The sequence below is a fragment of the Muntiacus reevesi genome, chromosome 2 (assembly GCF_963930625.1).
Source record: "Muntiacus reevesi chromosome 2, mMunRee1.1, whole genome shotgun sequence".
Lineage (NCBI taxonomy): Eukaryota > Metazoa > Chordata > Mammalia > Artiodactyla > Cervidae > Muntiacus > Muntiacus reevesi.
The window spans coordinates 280,013,191-280,030,669 of record NC_089250.1 but is presented as its reverse complement, the minus strand read 5'-3'; the positions used below and the strand labels follow the sequence as shown (position 1 = coordinate 280,030,669).

The 17,479-nt window shown below is 43.8% G+C and overlaps 1 protein-coding gene across 1 annotated transcript; it reads right to left on the bottom strand.

The window, feature by feature from the left end:
* Nucleotides 1-2,900: 2,900 nt before the first annotated feature.
* Nucleotides 2,901-15,513, bottom strand: LOC136161833 (zinc finger protein 211-like). The gene is given in 5 exon segments (XM_065926944.1): nucleotides 2,901-8,612; nucleotides 8,615-9,934; nucleotides 13,912-14,038; nucleotides 14,872-14,910; nucleotides 15,215-15,513. Coding segments are annotated over 4 exon segments (1,599 nt in total). The 5' UTR covers nucleotides 14,905-14,910; nucleotides 15,215-15,513; the 3' UTR covers nucleotides 2,901-8,493.
* Nucleotides 15,514-17,479: the final 1,966 nt, after the last annotated feature.

Below are 17,479 nucleotides of genomic sequence, written 5' to 3'. Positions count from 1 at the left end.
GCAAGAATAGTGGAGTGGCTTGCCATTTCGTCCTCCAGGGGACCTTCCCTAAACCAGGGATCAAACCCACATCTCCTGTGTGTCCTACATTGGCCGGTGGATTCTTAACTGCTGCACCACCTGGGAAGCCCACATAGGACAGGGGTATTTATTTATTTATTTATTTATAGGGGTATTTAAAGAATGAATCAGTGAGTTCGATGATCAGACTGAAGATGACACCTAAAAGGCCAAGGGTAGGAGAATGAAATAGAAAGCATAAAAGAACAAAGTTTGTGATCCACCTGGGGGAAGGGATTTCCTCTGCTTTATGCCTCCAAAACAGTGGCTAACGCCTATTAACTAGTTGTGGTACTGAACCCGCCCTCTAAGCCCCCTAGAGAGCTGCAGCTGCTGAAGCTTGCTCACCCTAGAGCCTGTGCTCCACAAGAGAAACCACTGCAATAAGCTCGCACACCCCAACTGGAGTAGCCCCGCTCTCCACAGCTAGAGAAAGGCTGTGCACAGCAAGAAAGACACAGCACAGACAAAAATAGACATGTAAATAAATGCTAGTTGTGGGATACATAAAGAAAATGGAAGTAGATGCACCAAGATCTGGATCCCTCCCCCAGAGAGTGGAACATACGTGATGATCAGGCAGGAGACGGTGTGGGTGAGGGCGGGGTTCGGCAGTCTAAGCCAGGTGTGGACACGATCCTGAAGTTGCTGGACTCTCAAGCATGTGGGAGGAGGTGGCCGAAGTTCAGGGATGAGGCAGCTGATACCTGTGGGAGAGTCAGGGGACAAGAAGGTAGAGGCACAGGTGACCCGGCCGGGGGTACCATGAGGATGATACGTGAGGGCATGTGTACAAAGGCTGGTAGGAAAGGGGAAGAGGCCAGAAGGCAAGAAAGCTAGAGTCCTGGGAAGTCTCTGGAGGTCCAGTGGTCGGGACTCAGCTCTCACTGCTGAGGGAATGGGTTGAATTCCTGGTCAGGGAACTAAAATCTCACACACACACACACACACACACACACACACACACACACAGACACACACACATCTCTCTCTCTCACACACACACACACACACACTAAAATCTCTCTCTCACACACACACACACACACACACACACACACACAGACACACACACATCTCTCTCTCTCACACACACACACACTAAAATCTCTCACACACACACACACACACACACACACACACGGCAGACTCCTAATCAGCAAATGGTACAGCTCACTAAAATCTCCCTTTCACACACACACACACACACACACACACACACACACACACACACACGGCAAAGAGGGAATGGGTTGAATTCCTGGTCAGGGAACTAAAATCTCTCTTTCACACACACACACACACACTAAAATCTCACACACACACACACACACACACACACACACACACACACACGGCAGACTCCTAATCACACACACACACACACACACACACACACACACACACACACACGGCAGACTCCTAATCACTCTCACACACACACACACACACACACACACACACACACACACACGGCGAAGACTCCTAATCACACACACACACACACACACACACACACGGCAGACTCCTAATCACACACACACACACACACACACACACACACACACACACACACGGCAGACTCCTAATCACTCTCACACACACACACACACACACACACACACACACACACACACGGCGAAGACTCCTAATCACACACACACACACACACACACACACACGGCAGACTCCTAATCACACACACACACACACACACACACACACACACACACACACGGCAGACTCCTAATCACTCTCACACACACACACACACACACACACACACACACACACACACGGCGAAGACTCCTAATCACACACACACACACACACACACACACACACACACACACACGGCAAAGACTCCTAATCACACACACAGACACACACACACACACACACGTGCGCGTGCGCACACACACACACACACACACACACACACACACACGGCAAAGATTCCTAATCACACACACACACACACACACACACACACACACACACACACACACGGCAAAGACTCCTAATCATACACACACACACACACACACACACACACACGGCAAAGACTCCTAATCACTCACACACACACACACACACACACACACACGGCAAAGATTCCTAATCACACACACACACACACACACACACACACACACACACACACACGGCAAAGACTCCTAATCATACACACACACACACACACACACACACACACACACACACACACACGGCAAAGACTCCTAATCACACACACACACACACACACACACACACACACACACACACACACACGCGGCAAAGACTCCTAATCACTCACACACACACACACACACACACACGGCAGACTCCTAATCACACACACACACACACACACACACACACACACGGCAGACTCCTAATCAGCAAATGGCACAGCTCATTGAACTTGAGGGTGCGGCCGCGTTTCTCAGATCCCCCAATGTGTGAGTGCCCAGTTGTGTCTGACTCTTTGCAACCCCATGGACTGCAGCCTGCCAGGCCCCTCTGGCCGTGGGGTTTCCCAGGGTGCCACTGCCTCCTCCAAGGGCTCTGTCTGGCCTAGGGGTTGAACCCGCGTCTCCTGCGTTGGCAGGCGGACTCTTTACCACTGAGCCACCTGCGAAGCCTTCTGCCATCTCCCAGTGGCCCTCAGTCTGCCGCCACTGAGTCCAGCTCAGAGATTGTTACCAACGCAGCTTGTTGGATTTTCCTAATAAATAGAAATCAATAAAAAGCCAGATGAGAAATTCAGGCAAGGCTTTATTGGAACTTGCGCCACAGAACAACAGAGCAAGCACAGGGAGCAGAGGCCCTTGCTGGCTTCTGCAGGAGGGGCAAGCAGGTCCCTTAAACGCAGCGAGGGCAGGGGCAGATCAGGGGGTCTGCCCGCCCCTCTGTGGAGGTACCGTGTGCAGGGATCATGTGCAGTACTGCTTGTAATTTAGCTTTTGCTCCTAGCACGCAGGTACCTCAAAGGTGGCAGTTGGCTTTGGGCCTTTTTGTATTTTATTGTTTATAATTTGCCCCAACTGCCCACGCATGGAGTTATTTTTAGTCCCTTAAAGCTTCTTTGTATCTGCCATTCAAGGAGATGTTTGTCCATGTGCAAGCACCCTACTAAAGGGTTTCAGGTCCTACATCCCAGCCTGTCTCCAGGTGAGGAGCAAATCTTCACTTATGTCACCTGGGGTGGCCCCCCAGAACTGGGCAGCTGAGGGCCAGATCCCAGGCCTTCGTTTTCCCGTTAGATGTGAACATCCAACCTCAGCAGGCTTTTAGTCTATGGCAGTTGTGGATACACATGACGCACACATCCATACTTACTATAACGCTTTGAAACTGATGTTTCTTCCCCCTTGTGTCAGTAGTTCATTTCTTCATATTGATGGGGAGTACTCCACTGATAAATAGAACACTTTCTTAACCATCCATCTGTAGATGGATGTTTGTTTTTGCTACCTAGTTGTAGGCTTTGAAGAATAAAATTCCTGGAAATGTAAGAATTGCTGTTTAGTCACTAACTTACATCTGCCTCTTCTGCGACCCCATGGACTGTAGCCTGCCAGGCTCCTCTCCCTGGGATTCTCGAGGCAGATGGATTCTTTACCACTGAGCCACCAGGGAAGCCCAAATGTGCGAATACATACTGGAAAAGGAAATGGCAACCCACTCCAGTATTTTTGCCTGGGAAATCCTATGGACAGAGGAGCCTGGCAGGCTACATTTACGGGGTTGCCAAAGAGTTGGACATGACTGAGTGACTAAACAACACATATAACAGTAAAGTATTGACCTATAAAGACTGAATGGCATGTTCATTTGAGTTACATGAGGTATAGGGGCCTCAATGGACGGGATCAATGTATTGTAATCCACCATAAGATGCCAACCCTCCCAGGATACTTAACATCTATGGTGGTGTCTCAGATGTAAACAAAATTGGTTACTTCTCACTTTATGCTAATGAACCTCATTTTTATATAAAAGATAATTTTTTGTTATGTCTTCCAGATGATTTCTGGTCTTTTCTCATTTAATTGACCAAACTGTGTTACTTTTGTCTACTAATTCCTTTTGCTATTTTGTGCTTAAAGTTATTTGGAAAAGATCATGTAAACACAGATGAGGATAAATCTAACACAAATATTTTCCTTCCCATCTGTATAAGTATGAAATGAATCAATTATTGTTGTGAATCCTTTCAGTGACATTTGGATTCACTTACAGTGGCGTCTGTTTTCCCTCTCTGGATCTGACCTCCTGGCTGTCGGATTTATTTCCATCGTGCTATTTTTGCCCCTGCCAGAAGGTGGTAAAGAACTTGCCTGCCAATGCAGGAGACAGAAGAGTCGCAGGTTCAATCCAGATTGGGAAGACCCCGTGGAGAAAAGCACGGCAGCTGCCCACTTGCACGGAGAATTCCATGGACACAGGAACCTGGTGAGCTACAGCCCACAGGGTCACAAAGAATGAAGTGACTTAGCACACACAGATGCCTGCATACGGCTGCATGGTTGTAGCTTGTGAGACACGCCCTTCAAGACCCAGCCCTGAAACAGGCAACTATTTTCTTCCCAAAACATTAGCACTAATTATATTTGTGATTACAGTATTTACCAAATATAGACAATTGATATGTGAGAAAGAGAGAGATAGTCTTCAATAAATCCTAGTCTACATGCATTGGATAACTTCAGAAATTAGGGCCTAAAATTTGCTCCTCTGTTAAGTATGGGTGATAGTATTGAGAATGTCTAGAGCTAAAAACACTTTAAATGATAACTACGCTCCCTCTTGGTCGCTCAGACGGTAAAAGCATCTGCCTATAATGCAGGAGACCCGGGTTCAATCCCTGGGTCGGGAAGATCCCCTGGAGAAGAAAATGGCAACCTACTCCAGTATTCTTGCCTGGAAAATCCTATGGACAGGGGAGCCTGGTTGGCTACAGTCCGTGGGGTCACAGAGTCGGACACGACTGAGTGACTTCACTTTCACTTTCATGCTCCCTCTGATTGCTTTTAAATGTACTGAAATTCCCCAATCACTTTATAGAACTCCAATTATTCTGAATTATGGTGGATTACTCAGGGCTTTTCCCTCAACAAGAACATAGACACAAATTATCAAAGGATTCATACTGAAAACAGTATTTTTTTTTTTTTTTTAACAGCATGGCTTTGACTCCAAAATAAAACGCTAGAAAATTGCATCTCAACTTCTTTTCTGTTTTGCATCTCAACTTTTAATATGCATTTTCCTTTTTTGCCTGCACTGCACAGCATTCGGGATCTTAATTCCCCAACCAAAGATGGAACCTGTGTCCCCTGCAATGGAGGTGTGGAGCTCTAACCACTAGACAGCCAGGGAATTCCCAATAAGCATTCTTCCTGATCCCTTGTGTGAAAAATAATTTCAAAGTTTGGTTTTTTTGTTTTTTTCCCTCAACAATTGCCTGTACTTGAAATATCCTGCATGCTCTGCTTTTTCCTTCTTGAATAACTGAGATAGTGAACTGAATAATTTAACTGAGTGTCACTAATATTAACTGAATAAGTGTCACTAATATATCAGTAGATGGTCTTTTGTTTCCAATGAATACTTTGGTTTCAGGGGTGTTTTAAGTGTGTATCAAAACATCAAAATGTACATCTTAAACACATGCAGTATGTATGTTCAGTCAATTATACTTTCATGAAACAAATATTCAGAACTTCCTAATAATTTGACTGTTTTACTATTATCTGAGTCCTACAGATTATTGTAGTTCCTGGAATTAGAATGATGGATTTCTAGCAACTCTTCCCAACTTCATGTTCGGTGAAACCATATTGGCAGTTTGAAATTGGCCAAAGTGAGAGTATTTATATAAGGGAAATTGGAAAACACTACAAACCAAGGCTTAGTATGTTTTTGAAAGCCTAGGCTTAAGAATATATAAACAATGCAGATTATATAAGTATATGGTGAAGGTGGTAATTACATTGTACAGAATGCATAAAAATTAAGGAACAAAAATGAGCTGATTACTTGTTAATAAAAAGGTAAATAATCACAATATTAAAAAATAAAATGAGAAAAAAAATAAAACAAATATAGATATATACAGGTATTTCACCAAGAAGATATACAGATGGCAAATAAACACATTAAAAAAAATGTTCAACACCATGAATCCTTAAGATGTAACTAAAATTAGTGCTTCCTTACTAAAAGGGTAAATTCAAAAGACTGACCATATCAAGTACCAGCAAAAATGTGGAGGCATTTTACATAAACCTGGTGGGTATATAAAAGCAAACAATGATTTAAGGTCACCATTTAGCCATTTTGTAAGTTAAACATTCACCTATTCTGACTCAGGTATTATACTTTGAGTTATTAACACAAGACAAGTGAAAATACATATATACAAAAGTACACAAAACTGTTCTATCAACTTTACTTAGAATAGCCAAAACTGGAAGTAACCCAAATTCTCTTAACCAGACGAATGAATAAATAAATGGAATAACTATAGAAAAGATACCTAGTTCAGCAATAAAAAGAATTAACTATTTTTATATAAATAATTGAAGACTCTCAAAATAATTATGAACCATTAATAAAATCAGAAAAGATTAAACATTTTAAGAATAAAATCAGATATAATTCTAGAACACACAAAATAATCTATTGGAAGGTAAATCAATGATGGCTGAAACTTACATTATTGTGATTATGATGAGGTTTTCTTGGTTTACATATAAATTTTAAATAATTGCATACTTCAAATAGACACAGAATACTGCATGATGACTAGAATAAAAATTTATAAAATGGTTCAAAAGTAAAACATAGATATCCCACTCTTTTCAGAAAATCAGGCATGGCAATCCTATATTGCCTCTCTTTCCTGATGACCTTGGAGGTGCAGCCTTGCCTTAGTGGTAGCAAATACTGATGAGTAATAGATCCCTTCCCACCTGAGTTAACAGGAATGCTGGCTGGCCACAGAGCCACACTGTGGACTAAGGGTTCTCCTTTCTCTCTCTGTTTCTCTGCCTCTGTGGCAAGGGGCTTTGGCTGAACACCCCAGAGAGGATATAGGAGTCCAGAAAACCAATAGCTTATTTTCTTTGACAATGACCTCAGTCACAAAAGACACACGACTGGAGGTTGGGAATTTCTGGGCATCTGTGCACATTGATACTGCGCAATCACTGGAGCACCTGTTGATACAACTGGAGAAGGGGCACACTCCACCTACTTCACTGCAGTCTCCTCTGCTCCAGGGTACTTTACCAAGAGGGCTCCCCCCAGCCCTGCAGTCTTACAGTGGCACTATCTAGTGAACTCTGGGGATCAGGGATGTGGTTCTTTCATAGGTTAACTGCTAAGCATTATGTGATAGTCACTCTGAATAACAATTCATGTTCCCAGAAGTACTAGAGGTTGGCACAACTTCCTGGCTTCCCAGGGTGTTTTCTAAGCCCACAAAAAAATCCTGATACACAGTCCACAAGTCAGGACCCCAAAGCTCTGCAGTCTTTCCTAGGAGACTTTGGAGAACAATGTGCCAAAACCAGAAAGACAGCTATATGCTTCATTCATACTGACATGTGAGGCAAACAATGTACCTGACCCCCATGAAATCTGTGCCACCCTCAATGCTGGTATAGCCTAGCTGTCTTCAGATCACCTCACACAATGAATAGAACCCCCAGACCAAAGGGGGCTTAATATTAACGCCTTTATTATTGCAAAGTGCAAAGTAATATGAGGCATGCAGTTCCCAGTTTGGTTCCTCCAGTTCCTCCAGACTTAGAGGCTGAGAAAATCCAAGAGAAGTATCACTAGAAACTAACATGTCCCTGAAAATGCAGGCCTTTCTGTCAAGTCACCAACAGAATTCAGACTGGGTCCACTGGGCCCAAACTGAATGAGGTTCATGCCCTACTGTGGAAATGAGAAGGGAAAGAGGATGCCATAAGAGCTAAGACTACTCATTACTTCCATCCACAAAGGGGATGGGACAGAGGTCAGCTTATCTAAGCAGGTCGGGAGGTAATTTTGCACACTGTGGATCTGCCAGGTGATAGAGATGAAGTGAATTCTGCCATAGAACTGGCAGTGACATAAAGCTGGTGAGGGTCCTGAGAGGTAAGAAACTGTAACACAACTCCTAAGAGATTCTCACATACCTGGAACTTGAGGGGAATGCCCCTACTGAAGATTTTCTGATATATGAGTTTTAATTCAGGTAGATGGCTCCCTCACAACTTATTTCCTCCAGTGTAATTATACTAGACTGCATCTGCTGGCACATCTAAGGCCTTTCACCAGTGTGAAGTCTCTAGTATTGAATGAAGCCGTATTAGCAGCTAACAGATTGCCCACATTCACTGCACTCTTAAGATATTTTTCACTGTGAACTCTCTAATGCTGAATGAGGCTGGAACTTTGGCTAAAGGATTTTCCACTGTCCCCAGATTCACGAAATCTTTCTCCAGTGTGAATATTCAGGTGTTCATTGAGGTTAGATTTGCAATTAAAGATTTCCCACTTTCTTTTCTCTGATGAGGCCGTTCTCCAGTGTGACCTTTCCGGTGGTAAATGAGGCTAAATTTTCGGCTAAAAGATTTCCCACATTCATGACATTCATAAGGCCTCTCTCCAGTATGAATTCTCTGATGTTGAATGAGGATGGATCTTTGAGTAAAAGATTGTCCACATTCTGCACAATCATAAGGCCTTTCTCCAGAGTGAACTCTCAGGTGGTTAATGAGGTTAGATTTGCAGCTAAAGGATTTTGCACATTCCTGACACTTATAAGGCCTCTCTCCAGTGTGAACTCTCAGGTGGATAATGAGGTTAGATTTGCAGCTAAATGATTTCCCACATTCCCTACACTCATAAGGCCTTTCTCCTGTGTGGATTTTCTGATGTGAACTGAGGCTAGAGCTTTGTTTAAAGGATTTCCCACATTTACTGCACTCATAAGGTCTTTCTCCAGTATGAAGTCTCCTGTGATGAATGAGGGTGGAGCTTCGGCTAAAGGATTTTCCGCATTCACCACACTGATGAAGCCGTTCTCTACAGAGACCTTTCTGATGTTGAACAAAGCTGGATCTTTGACTGAAAGATTTTCCACATTCTTTGTACACATAAGGTTTTTCTCCAGTGTGAATTTTCCTGTGGGTCTTCAGGCTGTTGCTTCGGGTAAAGGATTTTCCACATTCATGGCATTCATAAGGCCTTTCTCCAGTGTGGACTTTCTGGTGCTGAATCAGATTCCACCGTCGGGTAGAGGTTTTTCCACATTTGCTGCACTCATAAAGCCCTTCTCTAGTGAGGACTCGTTGGTCCTCAACAAGTGTATCTGTGCAGTTGAGGGTTTTTTTGCCTTCTCCCCAGTTCCGATGCCTTTCCCCACCATGAAAGACAGCCTCACACTCATTATTGTTGTTTGGGTTCTCATTAGTGGGAGTGACCAGTTGATGGAAAAATCCCATGCTGGCTAAGTCGTTTCCCTCAGACAAAAAGGATTCCCCTGACACATGGGTTTCACAGCTCTTTATAATCAAGGGTGTGTCCACAGAAGTTATGATGGGTATCTCTCTAATGTGTTCTCCCTGATATTGCTGAAGGTTGGCAGAGATATAGAATCGATTCCCACACGTGTATGGTTTCTGCCCAAGATGTGCTTCCTGATGCTCAGACAAGTGAAAATTATCTCTCAAGACTGGGCCACACTTCTCAAAGGGCCGGTCCTTCTGGGGAGATGAATCTGCCTTGAGAGTCTTGATCTGTGACACTCCTTCTACAGAAACGCTTTTTTCAGAAGGGGCTCCCTTATCTTCTACTCCATGCCAACAGCCTGAAATTAAAGAAGTGATGGTGAAGTACACGTTAACCTTTCTGAGAAGGCATCACAAATGCAACTTGATAGATCAAAGAATCAGTCCATGAAACTGTTTTCAGGAAAAGGAAGTTGGGGTCACCTTAAGAAAGCAACTTCTGTGCACCACTCAGTCCCTAAGGTCAAACGGTGCAGGCCTCAATAGGCACAGGACACAAAGAAAGGCCCAGGGGGAAAGGCACGTGCTACAGATCATTCTCTGTCAATGGCCTTATTTTTTTTTGGCCATGACACTTGGCATGTGGGAGGCAGGGATTGAATCAGTGCCCCCTGCAGAGGAAGCACAGAGTCTTAACCACTGGACCACCAGGTAGGGCATGTCAATAGCTTTTAGCAGGATTATATCTGCTGATGACATGTGATGCTGTGCAGAAGTCTATTTCAGGTCCAGAAAAATCTGACTGGAACAGAGGTTAACAGCTGTTTAAGGATTATTAGATAGGTGCATACCTTTGTAGGAACACTACAAAGGGGGAAAGCGCTGAGGAGGGAAGAGTGTGAGGAATGAGTAAGGTAAGCAGTCCAGAAAGGTGGACAGTAGCTCTCAGCTGGAGTCAGAATAAAAACAACTAACAGAAATGACAAGTCAGTAAAGTGTCAAGAATGGAGAAGGAAAGATGGAGATGAGCTTGGCCACTGGCAATGGCACCAAAACAGAAGTAAAACAAGAGACATTCTTGATATGACTTCAACCAAGCCCTGAAGTCATGTCCTCTCCCATCTGCTATTCATCTGTGTCAGGTCCCCTCTGGGCCCATCTTGTGGAGAGTGGAGTCATATGCCTCCAGGGAAGCACAAAAGACTCTTCCTCTAGCCCCAGTTGAGCTACTGCATGAGAGCTGGATGATACAACTCCAAAGGGAAGGATAGGACAAGTCAGCAGCCAATACTAGCCCAGAAAACTCAGGACACAACAGATCACAGCAAACATATTTCAAATATTACAAATAGTACCTATGGACACAACAAAAGAGTGTCAGAGTAGTAAAGATGGCAGAGTAGTAGGATGCAGGAGTAAGTAAGCAGGAAGATGGCAGAGTAGCAAAACCAGGTGTTTTCCCACCTGGACAACAACTACAGTGGTAGAATCAGTCTGATGTAACCACTTTGTAACGCAAAATTGCTTTAATTTATGTCATTTGGAGCTCTTACTATTACTCTGATATTTTAAAAAAAGACACACAAAGACACTAAAAGAAACCTACAGGGGAATATATTTGATGATTATCAGTGCAAAATTAATCAATAAAATACTAGCAAACTGTATTCAGCAGCATAATAAAAAGATGTTTGCCACAAACAACTGGGATTTATATCTAGAATGCCAGGATGATTCAACATACAAAGTTTGATCAATGTAATATATCACTTTAACAGAAAGGAAAAAAATGTTATCACCTCAGTCAACGTACAAAACACACCTGACAAAATTCAACACCATTTTATGATGAAAATACTCAACTATGAAACTATGACTAGAAGGAAACTAGCTTAACATAATGGAAGCAAAAAATTAAAAACCCACAGCAAACATTAAACTCGATAGTAAAAGACTGAAAACTATTTTTCCAAGATCACAAATAAGAAAAGAATGCCAGCTTCCAACACTACTATTCAACATACTGTTAGAAATTCTATACAGACCAATTAGGCAAGAAAGACAAAAGTCACCCAAAAGAGAAAAGAAGGAAGTAAGAATCATCACATCTCATGAAATCTTAAAAATTCCACCACAAAACTGTTATAATAAATCAAGTTAGCAAAGAAAGAGAATATAAAATGGAAAAAAAAATCGGTTATATTTCTATACACTAACAATCAACAGAAAACTAAGAAAACAATTCCCAGATAAAAGTATTTGTCAAAAGAACAAATTACCAAATTTAACCAAGGAAGTAAGATTTGTTCATTAAAAATTACAAAACATAGCTAAAAGAATTACAGACAGTAAATGGAAAAACTTCTATGCTCATGGATTGGAACACTTAATATTGAAGATGTCAAAACTATCCAAAAAAACCCCCCAAAATCAAACTAACCACAACATCTACATGTTCAATGCAATTCTATAAAAAATCCAGTGAGAATTTCTGTGGTAATAGAAAATTCATCCTAAAATTCATATGGAATCTCAAGAGACACGAAACAGCCAAAACAAACTTGAAAAAGAACAAAGTTGAAGGAGTCACATGTCTAAATATCAAATACCACTGTAAAGCTACAGTAATCAAAACAGCATGATACTGGAATCCAGGCAGACATATAAACCAATCAGAGAATAAAGAGCTCAAAAATAAGCTTGCTCATGTAAGTTCAAACAGTTTTCAAAAAGAAGGCCAATACCATTCAAAAAGGAAAAACAGACTTTTCAACACATGATGCCGGGAAAACTGAATATCCACATGCATAAGAATGCAGTTGCATGGTACATAAATTAACTCAAAATGGATCAAAAATCTAAACTTAACAGCAACAACCACAAAACTCTTAAAAGAAAACATAATGGAAAAGTATCAAGACAACTGCATTTGGCAATGATTTCTTGGATATGACATCAAAGGCACAAGCAACAAAAGAAAAACAAACTGGACTTCATCAAAATGAAAAATTTTGGTACATCAAAGGATGCCATGAACATAAGAATGAGGCAACTGACAGAATGGGAGAAAATATTTGCAAATCACATTCCAATGAAGGGTTAACACTCAATATATAGAGAGAATTCCTAAATTCAACAACAAAAATCAATCAACTTGATTCAAAAATTCTCAAAAGATTTTTTGAAGAGACATTTCTCCAAAGAAGATAAATAGACAATAAACACATGAAAAGATGCTCAACATCATTAGTCGTTAGAGAAATGCAAATCAAAACACAATGAGATACCACTTCACACTAATTATAATGGTTATTACTCAAAAAAACAGAAAAGAAGTATATGCAAGAAGAGGAGAAATTGGTACCTTTGTGCAGCTGCTATGGAAAACACTATGGTGATTTTTCAAAAAATTAAAAAAAAAACAACAACTATCACAGATACAGAAATACTGGTTGTGGGTATATACCTAAAAGAATTGAAGCAAGGACAGTAAAAGAAATCTGCACACCCATGTCATAACACCATGATTCACGAGAAACAAAAGGCAGACGCACCCAACTGTCCACAGATGGAATACTGAGTAAACAAAATCTGTACATACAATATTATTTAGTCATAAAAAGGAAGGAAATTCTGACACATGCTACAACACAGATAAACCTTTAACATATTATGCTAAGTAAGCCAAACATCAAAGGAGAACTACTCTCTGATTCCACCTACATGAGACACTCAGTCAAATTCATAGATACAGAAAGTAGAATGGTGGCTGTCAATGGATGGTAGGAGTTACTGATTAATGGGTATCGAGTTTATGCTGGATGATGAAAAAGTTCTATGGATGCAGGACTGTGATGGCTGCACAATGAGAATGCGCTAAATGCCATTTAGTCCATTAGGCAAATGCTTTGTATATTTCGCGACAACAAAAATAAAGTAAAAAAAAACATAACCAAAGGATCTGTAAGTAGTACTTAGATTTGTCTAAGCAGTGACTATGTAAGTGACTACACTTCCAGCACAGTCAGAAACAAATGTGAGCTATAGGAAGAAGGGTGCTATACTAGGGTGCTATGGTGCTAGAGAGTCACCCAGTGAGGCAGAGGGCAAGACATGGGGGTCCATTAGGCTGACAAAACAACAGTGATACCAAACCCTTCCCTAGGAGGCTTTGGGGCAGTAGGTGCTGTGGTGATACAGATGAGAAGGAGGCGAGCTCTCAGCCCAGCCCCTGTAAACACAGCAGAAATCCAGGCAACTAGGGACGCACCTGCCCCTGGAGAAAAGAGATGCACAGAGCTTGGCCCAGGGCACAGGGGCAGGTGGAAGAGCTTACCCAGTGAGGATGTAAGTGCAAAGTTCTCCAGCATCACATCGTGGTACAGGCATCTCTGAGCCTCATCAAGGAGAGCCCATTCCTCCCAGGAGAAGTACACAGCCACATCCTCAAAGGTCACACTGCCCTGCCAGGATACAGATAGAAGAGATCATCAGCTGCCTCACTCCTGAAGACCCACAATCCACCTCCTCGCACATCTACCCCATCTCCATCTTCCTCCTAAGAGCTCAGAAAAGATTCTGGACCTTGGTGCCATAGCTGTCTGCTTTCTCCTCACTCTCCCACTAACCGCTCTGTTCACGCTGCTGTCCACTCTGCAACCAGTGGAGCCTGTGAAGACCCAGAAGAAATCACCTCCCTGATTGATCAGATTAGTTGTCTGATCCACACCTCCCACTGCCTCCAGAACAGATGCCCGACTTCACAGGCAGCCATTCCAGGTCTGACTGCTGCTCCCCACAGCCAGTTTACTCTCGCCAGGAAGGAAGGAGACCTGCAATTCCCTGAAGCAGCTTAGTCTCACCTCCAAGCACTTCCTGTTTCTGTGACAAGCTTCCACATCTCTTTCCATTGGTGGCCTGAAATGGGAACCCTTTCATATAACACTTAAGACTGGACTCAGGACTGAGCTAGGATTCTCCAAGGTCTGCACACCCAAGGGCTGGGGAAATGCTAGGTGACAAGTTTCAATAACAACCCTAATTTGGAGAAAATTAGAGGGCTTCCCTAGTGGCTCAGACAGTAAAGAATCTGCCTCTGATGCGGGAGATCTGGTTTCGATCCCCGTGTCGGGAAGATCCCCTGGAGAAGGGAATGGCAACCCACTCCGGTATTCTTGCCTGGAGAATTCCATGGACAGAGGAGCCTGGCGGGTTACAGTCCATGGGATCGCAAAGGGCTCGACACGATTGAGCGACTAACGCAGTGTTGCGACCAATGAGGGTAACCTCCACTTACCCGATTAGGTTCCAAAAGCGCCTCCGCAGCCATGGAAACCTGTGGGAAGAGGTAGGTCTTAGAGGGACGCGACCCTGGCAATTTTCCAGGGGCTCAGGCCCTCCCTGCACACCTGGCGGCGCCCGAACCCAGCACCTGGGGCCGAGCATCTAACCTCTGTACTGACTTCCAGCCGCTGTGGGTCCCGCTCCCTGCAGACCTCAAATGGGCTCCAGCGTTCCCGGTCCTCCCGCCTCAGTGCGACCTTCAAGCCTCTGCACCTGGGGGTCCCTCAGCCTGTCACCCTCTCCCATGCGCCATCACACTGTCTGTCAGACACAGGGCCCAGCCAAGAGCACCTCACCGCCGGTGTCCCGGGGCCGGGGCTGCGGGCACGTGAGGAGGCTTCCCACACTCGGAGCTTCGGTGTCCGGCGGGTCGAGGGCGGCGCGGGCCCGAAGGACAGCGTTTACCTGAAGCAGGTCGCTCAGGGCAACGCCGCTACGCAGCCGCTGGGCCTGGTAAATCCTGGCCCGGACGGACCCGGCAGCAGCGTCTCCAGGCCGCCCCGCAGGCGGCGACGTGCCCGACCAGTCACTGGGTCCAAAGCCTCTTCTCGCGCCTTCTCTGTTACTTCAAGCCTGACTTTACGCACTCGGCCTTAGGACCCAGATAACAACCGAAAAGACCGCAGCGAAGACACCGGAAGTCCCGCCTCACATGTCACAGAAATGCTGAAATTCTGAGCGTTCATTGGGTAATCGTAGCTGCCTCTCAACGCCTGGCTTTCTGGGTAATGGAGTTCCCGCTGCTACACAGGCCGGCAGGAGGGGCGTGTTTGCTTGAATGCCTGGAAAGGCATCAAGCAATCTTCAGGGCTGCAGAGAACAGACCTCCCCGTTTTTCTAGGTCGGGGGTAGGCTTCGCTTCCTCTTAAAGGGGCGAAGGCCAATTTCTGCGGAGTCCGAAGTGCATTTCGAAAGCCTTAATGAGATCAATAGTGATCTTTAAGTGCTTAGATAATTTAGAGTCCATGTAGTCGACTCTAGTGAACATACAGTAGTAGATGCAAGAGTCCTTGAAATACACGCAGACTGAGGAGTTTAAGTAATTTTGTGAGCTTTAGCGAGTTTTGGCCGGGACTTTAAAGGAAAAAAAAAAATCGCTTGGACCATAGTAGACAAAATAGAGGAGGCTTATTGGACATCTCTGAGGAAGGTGGACACGATGGGACCCGGGCCTCTCCTTCTTGTTAGTCAATGTGCAGAACTCTGAGAAACACCGTCTGATCCATAAAACATTAAATTATTTTAGCTGAAAAACATAACACTGTTTTACACAGGCACATAATTTTTTTGTAGTAAACAGTTGACAGTCATGTACGAAATGCCACATGAGCTATTTTCTGTTAAAAATCTATTAGAGAGGGCTTCCCAGAAGCCCTCTTCAGTGGTAAAAAAATGTCCTCCTGTCAATGCAGGACACATCGGCTCAATCTGTGGTTCAGGAAGACCAATGCTGGAAGAGCAACTAACCCTGTGCGCCACAACTATTGAGTCTCTGCTCTAAAGCCCAGGATTGAGTGCACTCACTGCAACGACTGAAGCCTGAGCGCCCTAGAGCTGGTGTGCAGCAACAGGAAAAGCCGCTGCAATGAGAAGCCCCTGCACTGCTATGAAGAGTACCCCGCTCCCTTGATGCAGTTAGAGAAAAGCCTGGGCAGCAACGAAGACCCAGCACACCCAAAAATTTGAAAAAGATGCTTGCTCCTTGGAAGAAAAGTTATGACAAACTTAGTGTATTAAAAAGCAGAGAAATCACTTTGCCAACAAAGGTCCATATAGTCAAAACTATAGTTTTCCACTGGTCATGTACAGATGTGAGAGTTGAACCATAAAGAAAGCTGAATGCCTAAGAATTGATGCTTCCGAACTATGGTGCTTGAAAAGACTCTCGAGAGTCCCTTGGACTGCAAGGAAATCAAACGAGTCAGTCCTAAAGAAAATCAACCCTGAATATTCATTGGAAGGACTGATGCTGAATCTGAAGCTCCAACACTTTGGCCACCTGATTCGAAGAGCCGACTCATTGGAAAAGACCCTGATGCTGGGAAAGAATGAAAACCAAAGGAGAAGGGAGCAACAGAGAATGAGATGGCTGAATGTCATCACTGAATGGACATGAGTTTGAGCAAACTGTGGGAGATAGTGAAGGACAGTGAAGCCTGGCTTGCTGCAGTCCATGGCGTCACAAAGAGTTGGACACAACTTAGCGACTGAATGACAACAATAAAAAGAGAACGTACTTAAAAAAAGAATCTATTAGAGGAACATGTGTGGGTTGCAGATTAAGTGAGAAGGCTGTGTGCAGCTATTTAAATTTGCAGCTCATGATTCATTTATGTGATTTATTACACTTTGTGCATGCTTAGTCACTTCTGACTCTTTCCCACCCTTTGGACTGTAGCCTGCTAGGCTCCTCTGTCCATGGAATTTTTCAGGCAAGAATACTGGAATGGGTTGCCATTTCCCTTTCCACAGAATTTTCCTGACCCAGGGATCAAATCTGCATCTCCAATATCTCCTGCATTGCAGGCAGATTCTTTACCAGCTGAGCCAATGGGGAACCC